This window comes from Procambarus clarkii, chromosome 33 (assembly GCF_040958095.1).
Source record: "Procambarus clarkii isolate CNS0578487 chromosome 33, FALCON_Pclarkii_2.0, whole genome shotgun sequence".
NCBI lineage: Eukaryota > Metazoa > Arthropoda > Malacostraca > Decapoda > Cambaridae > Procambarus > Procambarus clarkii.
The window spans coordinates 27,121,845-27,137,042 of NC_091182.1; the positions used below are offsets into that span (position 1 = coordinate 27,121,845).

The 15,198-nt window shown below is 40.7% G+C and overlaps 2 protein-coding genes and 1 long non-coding RNA gene across 3 annotated transcripts in view; 2 read left to right on the forward strand and 1 right to left on the reverse strand.

The window, feature by feature from the left end:
* Nucleotides 1–1,582: 1,582 nt before the first annotated feature.
* On the reverse strand, nt 1,583–7,199 carry LOC123765253 (cuticle protein 19). The gene is made up of 3 exons (XM_045753761.2): nt 6,107–7,199; nt 3,741–3,827; nt 1,583–2,797 (listed from the first exon to the last, which is right to left on the reverse strand). The coding sequence occupies exons 1-3, from the start codon at nt 6,119–6,121 to the stop codon at nt 2,609–2,611; spliced, it is 291 nt and encodes a 96-aa protein (XP_045609717.1). The 5' UTR covers nt 6,122–7,199; the 3' UTR covers nt 1,583–2,608.
* LOC138370874 (uncharacterized) lies at nt 3,770–9,059 on the forward strand. Its single transcript, XR_011230238.1, has 2 exons — nt 3,770–3,909; nt 5,005–9,059. It is a non-coding gene; the product is annotated as an uncharacterized lncRNA (long non-coding RNA).
* Nucleotides 9,060–14,444: 5,385 nt separating this feature from the next.
* LOC123765249 (large proline-rich protein BAG6) overlaps nt 14,445–15,198 on the forward strand; it is a 45,293-nt gene continuing 44,539 nt past the window's right edge. The window contains 1 exon segment of the mRNA XM_069335498.1: nt 14,445–14,614. The gene's annotated coding sequence lies outside the window, so the exon portion shown is untranslated.

Genomic DNA, 15,198 nt, shown 5'->3' on the forward strand with positions numbered 1-15,198 from the left:
CGAAGAAACCACCATAGACACTACCTGCACAAGAGTCTGGGCAGGTATCTCAAAACTTAAGATTGTGCAACCCGTCCTCACACTAGGCTGTTTAAAGCAGCACCCGTCGTCCCCAGACGCATTCGTCAATTTTAACATTCTGTGTATTAAACATTGGTTTGTTTTTGTATATAAATTAATAGTATTATACATAAAAATTCTATGTATACTGTAGTTAGGCGTAGGTTAGGTTAGGTGTTCAGGTTCTGTTGGTGAGTATTTTATTTGAAGTAAGTGGGTGAAGCATTTATAGAATTGTGATTCGAACAGATGATATGAGTAAAGCACTTGTTCTGGAAGTGTTCAGACGTCATCAGTTGTGAGTTGTGTGTAAACCACTTTTCATTCATAAACAGGGGATTTGGCAGCTGGATTAACGAGCTTGGATCTTTGTATGTGAGGATGGGCTGGATTGTGGTACCAGATGCTTTTTTACCCATAGGTTTATAAACTCATAAAGCCTACAGGTTGAAGCCATAAATGCCAAAATATTTCTGCAATTCAAAATCGAGCTCGATAAAATAATCAGGACTAATGGGGTTGGGGACCCTTGACAAGCTGCCAGCTTCCTGTCCTCATCAAGGCCACTGGAGACATGGGAGCTCTCAGGTAAATTCAGAAAGTATTACTTGGCAATTCGCCATTGTTGCTACCATTTTTTGTGTTGTTATCAAGGACTTAAAATTTAAAATAAAATACCTAAGAATTGTTCAGTTTTCCTCAAAATGTAACTAAATTTTCTAGTCTTCATTGCATTATGTATTAAAAATAAATCTAGGGGCCTCTTTGCTAAATGATTTTGAGGGTTCAGTTCCTGAGCCCATTATGTGGGTGTGTGTGTGCAACCTTTTCCACTCACAGGATGGGTATGGGGGTCCACTATTACTCATGCAATGGGGTACTGTGTACTACAGCTCATGGGATGGGTATGGGGTGCACATTAAATTATCAAACTAAACTAGCATAGAGAGCCATGTAAAGATATACTGTATATGGCATCCATAGCACCTTAGAGCCAGAGAAGACAAGGGTGGTTATTTCTTAATATGAGACACTTATAACTTAGGAATTAGTGATGTAGAATTGAAGTGATCGTTCTTTATTGTTTTATCTTTTACAAAAATTGTTGCCTAAACTTTAAGGCTATTTCCTCGTTAGAGTTACATGTATTAAAAATATTCAAGTATATACATACATTTTTTTATGTTTTTAAATTGAGTAATTTTTTAATTAATATAAGGTTCACAATTTAAATATTAAGAAATTGTTGAAATAGTTTAAATGCTGTACATTGGTGTGGAATGGCACTATAAATGAACCAGCCCTCATGCAATTTCTTAAAATAAAAAATATATTATAACTATAAATGAATGTTATTAAATAATGTTTCACAAAATATAATTTGTGTTAAGAACAATATTTTTCTTAGTAATAATTTAGACTGCATGTATAGACACAGATTTTCTTTCATATACTGTATAATGAGTAAATTAAAAAAAAATCTGAAAATTATATGAAAAAAATATAAAAATGTTATCCTAAATTATAAAGAGCATCTGTCTGCTTTCAGTGTAATACTGATGACTAGACTCTTGCAAATATACTGAGTTGTTTAACAAAAATGATGATATATAGACCAAAAATTACATGGTATAATTTTAAGTAATTTAATAGTGTTGGCTAGAGCAGAGTGGCATGATTTGATGAGAGAGATTATATGTGAGAGGGGAGTGTATCAGTGTATCAGAAGAGAGGGGAGAGTATCAGAGGGGAGGGACAGTGTATAAGAGGCGGAGTATAGCATACATGAGGGACGGGATAATATATATAAGTGGAGAGGAATAGTGTATAAAGGGGGAGAGGGATAGTGTATAATGGGAAGAAATAGTGTGTACGAGGGGAGGGCATAATATATAAGAAGTTAGAGATACTGTAGTGCATAACAGGAGAGCGATTGTGTATAAGAGATGAGGAATTGTGTAAAAGATGGGAAGGATAGTGCATAAGGGGAAGGAATAGTGTAAAGATGTGAAGAATAGTGCATAAGGGGAAGGGATAATGCATAAGAGGGGAAAGATAGTGCATAAAAGGGGAGGGATAGTATATAAGAGATGAGGAATAGTGTAAAATATGTGAAGAATAGAGCATAAGGGGAATGGGTAGTGTATAAGAGGGGAGGGATAGTATATTAGAGTGAAGGAATAGGGCATAAGAGAGGAGAGAGAGTATATATGAGGGGAGGCATAGTATATAAGAGGGGAGGCATAGTGTATAAGAAAGCAGGGATAAAAGTATAAAAAAGCAGGGATAAAGTATGAGAGAGGGGATACAAGTACAAAGGGAGGATAAAACACAGAAGGCAGGGGGTTAAAGTATATAGACGATGCTAGAATATAGTGTAATTAGCTAAGAAGACTTGGCCATGTAAAGACCAAATTAAAATAAGGGTTGTCATGTGTTTCTTATTTTACATAAATATTATTGATAATTAAGATCTTACAAGTAGAGGGATTCTGGTTTCCACACAAATGGAAACAATTGGGTGTATGAGAGTGTAGAGTGTGGCAGGTCACTGGTAGGAGACCTGGGCAACGTAGCCGGAGTCTCCACTGACGGTGTAGGAGACGACCTGCACACGGCCATCGGGCAGGAGGACGCGGTACTCGCCGGAGGTATCCGGTCCGTCCCGACGCTCAGCGTGCGCGAAGTCGTTACCGTAGTCTGGCGCATTGACCTCATAGCCGAACTCGTAGCGGGGCTGAGGAGGTAGAAGCAAGTCGTGAGGGTCATAAGGAGGTTCTTAGTCTGTTATACAGGTTTGGGCCCCTCTGAAGTCAGGCTCAGTGATAGTGTATATTCTTTGTTGATGTATAGGTTAACAAGCTCATCAATACTGTAACTTGCTTAGCAAAGAAACAATTTTGGGTTTAGTTTCTGGGAGGGTCAGGCTCATAATAGAGAGGGGACAGTCTCATAATAGAGAGCGGAACACTCATAAAAAAGAGAATGGCTACGACTCATAAAAATGGGACAATGAGAGTCACAATTCACTGCAACATAGAGGTACCCAACTTTTTGGTTACTTTCAATTGGTTTCTAGGATCAATGTCCTAGTTGGGAGTAGCTGGGCTGAGCTAGATGCAACACAGCTACAACAGGGACAGATAGACTCAACAGTTACAGGGGGACAGAAAGCTGAACAGAGCTACAGGTAGGGGGGGGGACAGACTCAACAGAGCTACGGGAGAACAGATAGGCTCAACACAGGGAGAGGGAGGGATAGCTAGGCTCAACCCAAAGATATAGGGAAATATTTTGGCTCAACCCAAAGATATAGGGAAATATTTTGGCTCAACACAAAGATATAGGGAAATATTTTGGCTCAACACAGATATAGGGAAATATTTTGGCTGAACACGAAGATATAGGGAAATATTTTGGCTCAGCACAAAGATATAGGGAAATATTTTGGCTCAGCACAAAGATATAGGGAAATATTTTGGCTTAACACAAAGATATAGGGAAAATTTTTGGCTCAACCCAAAGCTATAGGGAAATATTTTGGCTCAACCCAAAGATATAGGGAAATATTTTGGCTCAACAAAGAGGAGGAATAATGAATGTCCGAATGGATGACGATGCCCAAAACTTGTCCTCGTGCCATATGTACCCTGAAGAAAGAACTAGGGATGAGTACTCACTACGGTGGCATGGTGGTCTAAGAGCTGAGGTACAGCGAGGACAGCAGAAGACAGCATCACAGTCAGCGTCACTGTCATCAATAGTACCTGCAGGATAGAAGGGAGTGATGTTGGGTGGGATGTCCTGCACATGTCTCCTCACCTAACGTTGCCTTACAGCTCTGCTCAGGTAAGACAGACGAGAATTTGTGTCTGATGTTTAGCATCGTAATTCTACAATATTAAATATTTTCAGTCATGTTTTGTTGTTGAGTGTTCTGTAACTCACTGCCCTGTGGTCTGAGGACGGGCAAAACGAAATGCTGCTAACATTCTATGTTCTTATTAATTAAATCCTACTTAGCAGATTCATCTCAGCCAATGATAGTGAATCTATAATCGTTTTCCCTCGGAATTACCCGCAGTCGTTTGTAGATATGGAATTCATTACTTGCATTTATTGTGCGTTGTTAGTTTGGTATATATATATAAAGCCGAGGGAACAGGCACCAGTAGCTGCTGCTGGCACCCACCAGAGTGCCACGCTAGGCTGGCTAGCGTGGCACTTCACCACATCTGAGCGGGCGGGAGAGCCTGAATGATCCTGATGTTGAAATGAGCAATTCTTTGGACACAAAGCAAATTGTTTGTTTTATATAGACCGGTTGAATTCTTCCTATAAGTCCTCTATATTTTATATATAAGGAATGTACTTTTGAGTAATATTTTCCTGCCATATTCTTCCTTCCTTAATAGGTTAAATAATGAATAGCATAAATAAACACTCTTATTTCCGGCTTTGATCACATGTAATTCCCGGAAGCCGCGGACAGCACACGCAATATGATCCATGTACTGTACTCGCCCCCAATTAATGTGCTTACACGCCAGAACGGTTTTTTTTTTAATTCGGTGTTATTAATATTTTCCCTCTTTATTCGCATCATATTTACGTTTAAATCTGTTTTGAATTAGTATTGACAACTTCCGCATCTAATTTATTTTGTTTATTTTCGACCCTTACGTTGAAGGAGTTCTTTTTGACATCTGACTCATTTGAATCTATAGTTTGGATTCATGACCTCTCATGCTACTGTTTCTTGCTTTAAACATTGTTTTTTATACCTATTTAGTTAATTCCACTTAGATTCATGAACGTCGGTATCATTAATATATAAGTTCAGTTCCAGGTCACTCAGATTCCTCAGTCTTTCTTCATAGCTCTGTCCCTTTACCTCAGGATTGAGCTTTGTTGCATATCTTAGGATTTTTTATTTTTTGGTAGGTGTTCCGGGGCAGCATACTCACGAGTGGGAATCACAAAGGTTGTTTATACTGTTCGGAAGGCTCCTTTGTCAGAGTTCCTCAAGTTCATCTGGACATGTGTAAGTATAAAGCTGACGTTATGCTGCTGATGTTCACCAAACCTGTTTTTTTTTTCTTCTGAAGTGGATAGTTGCGTAGTTGTAGTTTCAAGCGCGGGTTGGACATGTATATGAGTGGGATTAGATGGTTATAGATAGGAGCTGCCTCGTATGGGCCAATAGGCCTTCTGCAGTTGCCTTTGTTCTTATGTCCCCATCATTTTTCACTGTATTTGACGTCTTCTCGTTCCTATTCGAATCCTGATTATTTTGCATTTTTTTTTAGTTAAAATCCAGTAGCCTTTTCTCATACCACTTCTAGCGACAGTCTAGTACATTTTGCAATGTATTGCACTTCTCATCGTCAGGAAATGTTGATACGAATTACCGGTAACTTATTTCCTATGTTAGATCGTTAACGTATTTTAAAATTAATATGGGCCCTAGAACTGACCCATGAGGTACTCCACTTATTACCTCTCAATCCTCTCATATCACCTGTCTCAATGTGGTTTTAGCCTTGATAACCAAACAACACATCACACAATGATGAAACAACGACGTTTCGGTCTATCCTGGACCTATTCGGTCTATCCATTCATTATCAAGTGGTCCTGAACTTCTTTCGTGAAACATACTCAATCAGCCACCTTAGCATTCATCCCGATATACCTTTCTGATTCACTAATATGCATAGGGATTGGTTGTGAGGAGCAGCGTTGTAGTTTTCTGGCCATTCAAGAAGATGAATGATCTTGAATGGCCAATATCTTCAACATCTCGCCCTCCCTCGTCTCTTTGATCGTTGCCATCTTGTGGAACTCTAACGAGGTGGTTAAGCAAGAGTTCTCTTACCTGAATCCCATGTTAATGTTTGAAAACAAAATTCACATGTCTTATGTGTTACCAGTATCAAGAGCTGATACTGAAGATCTGTGGAGGTGCGACGACACCCTGCGTGATGGGAGATGTCTCCCATGACCAAATGGCCTACGTGACTCAGAACTGCCACCAGTAACATACCTTGTGGGCGTCCATGGTGGGTGTGAGGGAGGTGTGGCGAGGGTGAAGTACCGACGGAAAGTGATGCTGGCGTGAATAACACCCTCCCTTTATGTAGCTGCCACAGGCACCCTCCCCTCCCAGGGAGGAGCAACCTCCAACACATACTAACACCCTCTTTCTTCCTCTTCCCCATCACCCTCCTCCTCTCCACTACACCCAATTCCCCCCCTTTCCTCTCCCCTCCCATCATAATAGCTCCTTGCATTATCACTTCTTAGTCACCCATTTCTTCAGTACAATCACCTTTTATTTATGTACACACACACACACACACACACACACACACACACACACACACACACACACACACACACACACACACACATATATACACATAAAGAGGTACAATGGGTCAAAATACAGAAATTGGTGATTAAGTGGACCATTCTTTCCTCCTCCTCTTTGTTTCCTCCTTTACCTTCTTCCTTCGCACTCCCCCCCCCCCTTCCCCTCCCTCCGGGCCGTCCCCTCTGTTATAATTATTCACAGCAAAATAGTTAATTACTGCAATATATTTTACGAGAGGCCATTCCCTGCACCCTTCCTCTGCCTCTCACCCCCTGGCCTCGCTCCCTCTAATATAAGACAGAATTCAATATTAATATCACTGAGGAACACACTACACTCAAAACACCTCTTGTTGTATTTCGGCGCAGTTAAAGCCTAACTCTAGAACTGATATAATAAATTAATTTAGCATAGTTATTTTTTTAATCGGTTAATCCTCCTTTAATACTAGGCTACACGTGTATAACTGGCGAGTACCTTATTAAATAGTAGGCTACTAGTATATTAGGTGCTGAGGGAACCTGTACCCACTTGAATCTATAGACGCTCAACTGTTAGAATGGATACAAGGTTATCTCTCCAACAGCACTGTTTGATGGCTACAAGAGTGAAACTAAATTAATGCAACTAGACAATCCTCAAGATGGAGTCTTAAGCCTCACATTGTTCGATTTACCTATAAATACCTAACAAAAATATCTCGACTAGTCCCCAAAACATTGGTACATTGTATTAGCTATGTTGACCTAAATCTACCCTGAGACGCAAACCATTTTAAACTGTACACACACGGTATGAGTATGTGGTGCACAATAAACTACCGCTCACGGGATGAGTATGGAGTGCACAATAAGCTACCGCTCACGGGATGAGTATGGGGTGCACAATAAACTACCGCTCACGGGATGAGTATGGGGTGCACAATAAACTACCGATCACAGGATGAGTATGGGGTGCACAATAAGCTACCGCTCACAGGCTGAGTATGGGGTGCACAATAAACTACCGCTCACAGGATGAGTATGGGGTGCACAACAAACTACTGCTCACAGGATGAGTATGGGGTGCACAACAAACTACCGCTCACAGGATGAGTATGGGGTGCACAATAAACTACCGCTCACAGGATGAGTATGGGGTGCACAATAAGCTACCGCTCACAGGCTGAGTATGGGGTGCACAATAAACTACCGCTCACAGGATGAGTATGGGGTGCACAACAAACTACTGCTCACAGGATGAGTATGGGGTGCACAACAAACTACCGCTCACAGGATGAGTATGGGGTGCACAATAAACTAGCCGCGGTTGGCAGGAACAATCAAATTCGTCAATGTTGCGGATCAGTGAAGACTACGTAATCCTGAGTAGCATCACACGATCCATGGCTCACTGGCTGATGCTGACATAACCAAAGTAAGAATGGCAACAACAAGGAGTGAAAACAAACTGATGAGGATACCATTGTCAGGATATTAGATGCTTTTTCCCTATACTTCTCCATTAACTTTATATTAGGAAACGTGTTTAACTTTTTAGGTCTCTATTTACATGGCGTGTTTGTATAGATTTAGTCGCACTCGTAGAATGTCGAGCTAATTTTGTGTGTAAGGTTTTGTAATGTTTTATTACATCCGTGTTGGAAGAGAATGTATGGAGAGTGTATGTTGGGCGTGAGGCTGTGTATGGTACAGTATATGTTGTATGAAGCCAGACTTTGCTATATTTCTGAGAGCTGCTTTTTGCTGCATGATGATGGGTTTAAGGTAGTTAGCGGTGGTTGAGCCCCATGCACAGATACTGTAAGTTACATTGGGATAAATTGCCAAGTGAGAGTATAAGAGGAGCAGTGGGAAGACATAGTATGTGATTCTTCATATTATGCTAATTGTTTGCATGTTTTTGGGATATGTATTATATTCGTGCTGAATTAGGCTTATATAGTCTCTTGTCAATACAGATGTCTAGAATTATTCCCACTTTAACCCTCAATCTTAAATTTTAATATTATTTATTTAAATTTATATTTGGTTAAATATCTTTCAAAATAGTTAAATTAATAATTCATTGTGTTGGGGGACAGGTAGCCAGTTTATATATACATGTATTAGGCTTTTATCGAGGGATCGAATTACTGACCCTTCCCAGGATGCAACCCGACAATTACTCGGACTCTGCCATATTTTTCAGGCATTGTCAACTTTGCCATTTGTTTGTCATTGTGGACTCTGACTTTTGAGAAGAGTTTTCCGACTTTGCCATTTGCTAGTCCAGTTGGAACTTAGTTTTTCTGAAGGCAAAGTTATAGTTCACTGACTTGTGTTTATTGTTCATGCTGAGACATTAACCCCCCCCCCCCCAACTCTAGTTATGTAACGTACATAACCATGTACGTAACATGTACATGTATGTACATAACCATCATGTTCACAACCAGCCAGTCTTAAGCTGTCTAATGTACCAATGTTACTAGGTGATCTTTGCTTAGTGACATCTAGCTGCTAGCTATGACTTGTGACTTGTATTAACTTGATTGTTACTTAGTTGTGGGTATATGTATATAGATATTGTAAATAAGCTGTGTCGTGTAGATAAGTTTTCCCCAGTAAACTGGTGGATTTTACTTAGACTTTCACTCAACCCTAGATATTTTGAACTTGCATATTTGAGGCTAGGCGGTTCACTGATTTATGAGGGGAAAGTTATATTCCACGAGCCTTGCTAGGGAGCATGACATAACATGCAACCCGTCCCCAGACCAAGTCCATTCCATCCAGCGGCAATGGACTTGGTCTTGGAACACTCACACCAATTAAATGAGTCCGCACCGTTCTTCAGCACACCCATGCACATAGTTTACAGTTTACTCCCACTCAAGACACCCCCACCCTCAAGCTACATGAGGGTGTTCACGGTCGTCACAAAACACTGACTACCTCGTGGGTGTTCTTGTGTGACTTCCCGCTCTGCAAGACGTACCAGGGATGGGCTTCCGGAGTCGCGACGCCGCCCACCAAATTCGAGTTTTTCCTTGCCTCATGACCGTCCACGAGAGGTTACGGGAACGTGTAATAAAACCACGGAATACGTGTGACGGAAATGTTCGGCTGCGGATACGTTTTAGAGAGATGGATTTGATGTTTGGATCATTAACGTGCGCTGTCTAGATAATATTTTTAGAGCTTTGTAATGTTCTTAGATACTTCATACTTCGTGAAAGATGTATGACTGTTTTCAGATCTCTGCCAGTTACTGTGCAACGTGTTCAGTTGTCTTCATCGTACGTTCATTTGAAATCAGGTTTTCAAGAAAGTACTCTGACATAAGTTCTTGCTTTTTATGTTTTTTTCTATCGTTCTCTAATTCGTATGTCTCAGATATCAGGCAACGCGTGCTTCCGGCCCTTAATGCTCATATAAAAACAACTAATTATCTCAAATTCTCCAGAAATATTAAAGACTTCATATATTAATGGAAGGACCTTGGGTGCTCTTTCCTCCAGAGGCTTTGTTATGGAGACTTGGTCAAGTGAAAGCCGCAAGAATTCAATATACTTAAATCTGAAGGTTGGCCAAGCGTTCCCAAGCCCTCTTATACCCATCTCTTTCCTTGTCCAGTTGAAATTGTCTGTCTCAGTTTCTCGCATCGCTTATACTTGATAACTTCTTTGTGACGCTTTCTCAGTTGACCTTCACGTTTTGTTTAGCTTCCACTTACGACTGTGGCTCCTGAAGGAACAACAACACTTCCGACTGTGGCTCCTGAAGGAACAGCAATAACTGGGTGCTGTTGCCTTATGCCGTAGGATCTTGAGTCTTTCTCTGTATCGTGTCGCATTTACTGGAGCAACCTTTTGTTTTCTTTCATTGTCGCGCGCTCAAAAAGTCTGTAATAACGGCAGTGACTCCTACAGCGTTCTTGCTCTGAATTTTCTTTTGTTGTAGTGTTTTTTGTTATCCCCCGTGACTCACTTTTAACAACTTCCTCTTGCTTTACCACGTCCTCATTGTCATGGTGACTAATGAAGAATCTGGAATCACTGCAGTAGAGGAATTAGTGTCCTTCTACCTCCACCCAACACTTTTTCTTGCCCCTTTGCCTGTGTTGGATGTCTTCCTCCTCACGGACGCGTTCCAGTTGCCCGCCGTTGCTCAAGGCCCTTCAACCTGGCGCGGTCGATCGTCGAGGGCCAAGTTCAGAAGTCTGCGTCGAAATGGGTCAGAAGTCCGCTTCGGAGGACGTTGCCTGGGAGTGTCCAGGGTGACTATATATGAGGTCTTTTTCGGTATACATGTTCCACATAAATTATATACTGAAAAACTACAAATACATATTCAATTTAGTCTATTTATATTTTATATAAAACATTAAATCAAATCTAATTTTTATTCAGGAAAAGTACATACATTAAGGGGGTAGAAATAGCCTAAGCTACTCTATCCCTTTGAGATGTATTTTTTCCTTGTCTCAATAAACATACTTGAACTGGAATACATACATAGATGTTGAGTTACAAACATCATATTGGATTTAAAGATAGATCTAGTACATACAATACCTAAAGCCACTATTACGCATAGCGTTTCGGGCAGGGTTGGGGGGGGGGGGGAAACTGATTAGGCTATGGCATACTTCTCTTCTGGGATAAACTGCTGGTCGAGGGGCCCTGACAAGTGAGGCTGCTGGCTGATTGATTGATTGATGAAGATTAAGCCACCCAAAAGGTGGCACGGGCATGAATAGCCCGTAAGTGGTGGCCCTTTGGAGCCATTACCAGTATCATTATTTGATACTGGAGATCTGTGGATGTGCTACTGCACCCTACAGAGAGGTCGTGACCTCTGAGGCTGTTGGCCAAGAGACCTGACAAATAAGACTACGGGTCGAAAGTACTGACAGCTGAAGCAACTCCATGTCAATTAACTTACATGCAAGGATACTAGTCGATTACCTCATGAGGCAACTAGTCGATTATCTCATATGAGGCAACTGGTCGATTACCTCATATGAGGCAACTGGTCGATTATCTCATATGAGACAACTGGTCTATTATCTCATATGAGACAACTAGTCGATTATTTAACAATCTTATTATAATCTTAATAATAAGATTGTTATTTTAATCTGAATTAGTATTAAGTTGTAGTCTAAGTTTTTCTCCACAACTTGCCCGAAACGCTGTGCGTATTAGTGGCGTCAGGCATTGTATGTATTATGCTCTATCTATAAATCCAACATTATGTTTGTAACACATTTTCAATGTATGTACCTTTACCTGAAAAAATCTTATCTAGGTGTCAGGTCCTGACATTTAGATAGAAGTTACCCTTTAGTTTTACATTTTCTTTTCTTTTAGGATTTATAGAAAACAGTAACATGGTTAACTAAGGAAATATACAAAAATTTTATCAAAATTAGTATTTTGGTTACATTATTTTTCGAATGATAGTGCTCCATGCTCCAAAATTCTTATAATTAGAGGTTTTTATGTGTATAGAAACACGATATATAATTGTATTGAATTAATAATACCCACGCACATGTCAAATCTTGGAATTATATAGGGATTTTAAGCAGAACCATGTTAAATTAATAATTAAATAAATTTATATAGTAAAATAAAGGAGGGATATACTACAGAACCTATCACAACAGAGTCTACTATGTAGCTCCCTGTGAGAACATTAATGCACCTAGATACTGTGTAACATTAGTATTTACCTGATTTACCTAATGGCCACTAACTCTAGTGGCCTCGACGAGGACAGGAAGCCGGTGGCTTGTCGAAGGTCCCCAATTTGCCTTGATGATCTTTTCCAGGTATACTTTAAAACTCAACACAGTTTTGTCAGTTACGGCTTCAGCGGGTAGGCAGTTCCATTGGTTAACTCTGTGGGTGAGTAAGCAGTTGTTCTCAGTCCTACATTGTGGCTTGTTGAGCTTGAACCCGTTGCTCCTTGTTTGTGTCGCATCTGACCTTATGAAGAAAATGTCCGGATCAACAACCTCTAATTTGTTCAGTATTTTAAAAGTTTCAATGGGATCTGCCCTGTCGGACCAAGCCGTAAATGTCAGCTCTCTCTCTCTCTCTCTCTCTCTCTCTCTCTCTCTCTCTCTCTCTCTCTCTCTCTCTCTCTCTCTCTCTCTTTCTCTCTCTCTCTCTCTCTCTCTCTCTCTCTCTCTCTCTCTCTCTCTCTCTCTCTCTCTCTCTCTCTCTCTCTCTCTCTCTCTCTCTCTCTCTCTCTCTCTCTCAAGTCGTTCCCCTCAGATAACCACGTTACATATTTAAGAATAATTATCCCATGACAGGCGGGAACGTGGGAGAGGTTGATGTTTTCTCGTTCACATTTAACCTTGAGTTCATCCTTCAGTTCATCTCCCCTCCCTCTCTTCCCACCCCCCTCCCCATCTTCTCCTACTCCTATCTTCCTCTTCCGTCTCTCTCCAGGCAAATAAGCACTCTAAGCATGTCCAGAGATTAATCAAAACTAACAACTTGAAATGGCACATCACTTTAATATTGTTAATGATAAGATTTTTACATGTTCACCAAATTTTGCTTCCGGCAGATTAAAAAAATAGCCTATGTAAGAAAATAACTTGTTGTATTGCCTAAACTCAGAGCCTACTCAATCTCAATCCCACGCAGCAGTGTGCTGCTGCCCTGTTCTAAATGTGAGATTACAGAGTATGAACTAAGAGTTTGTGTAAGATCTAATATCTCCACCTCACACAATAGTTACTCATATATGGATTCTTAGAAAAATATGAGATGTGAGTTTAGTCTATTAGCCTGCACTAGCAAACTTTAGATAGATCACCAGAATATCTTTCAATATACGTGTTACAAAGAATTAGTTACAGAGCTCAAAGTATTTCATACCATTTGGGTTGAAGCCATAAATAACAGGGCGGTTACAGATAAAGTGTTGGAGAGCGTGTCTTAATTAGCTTTTGATCACATAGTTTACAAGTGGATTGATCACCATTATGGGGACTGATCATTGCCTATAACCACCCACCAAAGGAATTGACACTTCGGACTAATTCTGGCAATAACAATGCGACATTGTCTCGTGGATCCCGTGGATCAGACATCCATGAGATGATTTTTTTTAAATTTGTTATTTACAATATTATTTAGTGTGTGTAGGTTTGGGTCTGAGTAGATGAAGGTAGTATCGTTAGCAAATAGTGTAGGTTTAAGAATATCAGCGACACTAGTTAAATCCGTGTAAATTATTGATGTATATAAGAAAAATGAGAGGTCGTAGGATGCTGCCCTGTGGCACTCCTACGGTTAATGGTAGAGTGGGGCAGGTTTATATCACTGATGGCTACATATTGATGTGTCACTAAGATAGAACCGAATATAGTTCAGTACACATTAACAATTGTGTAACTAGCGTCAAAAGATTGTCACTTGCTTAGCTAAATGAACTATGTTGTTCAGTTCCCGAACCTATTACGAGTGCCTCTGTAACCCTTTCCACCACCACCCACAGGATGGGTATGGGATGTATAATAAAGAAATTGAAATTAAACAAGTTATAATCTGATAAGCTTATTATTTAATTGTGATTAGTCTTTTAGAGCACAAGTGGTTGAAGAACTAGACTACAAGAGTGTGTAAATGGAGTAGTTAGTGTAATTTAGTTCATTTATTATGCACCCCATACCCATCCTGTGGACGGTAGAGGAAAAAGTTACAGAAGCACATAATAGCCTCGGGGACTGAACTCCATAATTCATTTAGGTAAACAAGTTACAGTCTTGATGAGAAGTGGTGTTGTGTGTGAGTGTGTGTGGGGGGGGGGTGAGGGGTGTAGAGGGTATAGGAGAGGCAGAGGTGGGGAGGGGGGCACGCGCGTGCAGATGCTCACTTGGTGAGGGACACGCAACACTCACACCCAGCCAGCCCTCAGCTGGTCCATCATCCTCCTCCCATACATGACACCATTCATGAGTCCTCGAGGAGCCTAGGTGAGTGGTACTGGTGGGGTGGCTGGAGGAGGTCCTGGTGGCGGCTGTGGTAGTGAAGGAGGCGCCGAGGGAGGCCACCAGGAGGCTGTGAAGGGCCAGGAAGCTGTGTGTGTCGTGGAGCCGCACGGGGCCACCTTACATCAGCGTCCTCCCCGCTCACAACGTTATATTCCACCAAATTATCTTCCCCTGGAGGTAACACGACTCAGGGGTGGTTGATGGAGGTGCGGGTGTACTGGTAGGTGGGCTACAGTGCCACTCTTGGCACCTGTGTGGCTGCCAGGTGCCAGTGTGGTGGGCCAGAGGTGTGGTGGGGGTGAGGTAATATGGTTGACAAACTCCTACGGCAATATTGCATACTTATCAACATTTTTTTTTCCTTTCCTGGCCATCACGGCCTCGCTAAACTTAGTGAATTATCATCTAAATAAGAATAGTCATACTATTGGTAAAAAAAATATATGCATATTTGTATGTTAGTGAAATATTTATTTCACTAATACTCTAATATTTGGTGAAATGGCCATTAAATGATAAGAACTTTGATGAAACTGCAGAATGCCTATTAGCCCATGTAAGGTTGCTTCTATTAATATCCAAACAAACTTATGCAACAATCCAGTGATGACATAAATTATCTGGTAATTTTATCCATAAATCAACTGGTCAAAATTCTTGACTAGTTTTTATCTAGATTGTTTACAATTTCTGAGTGGATGATTTATGGACAAAAATGAATGGGGGAAACATATGTGGGATTGCTAGATTCTTTCAAGTGA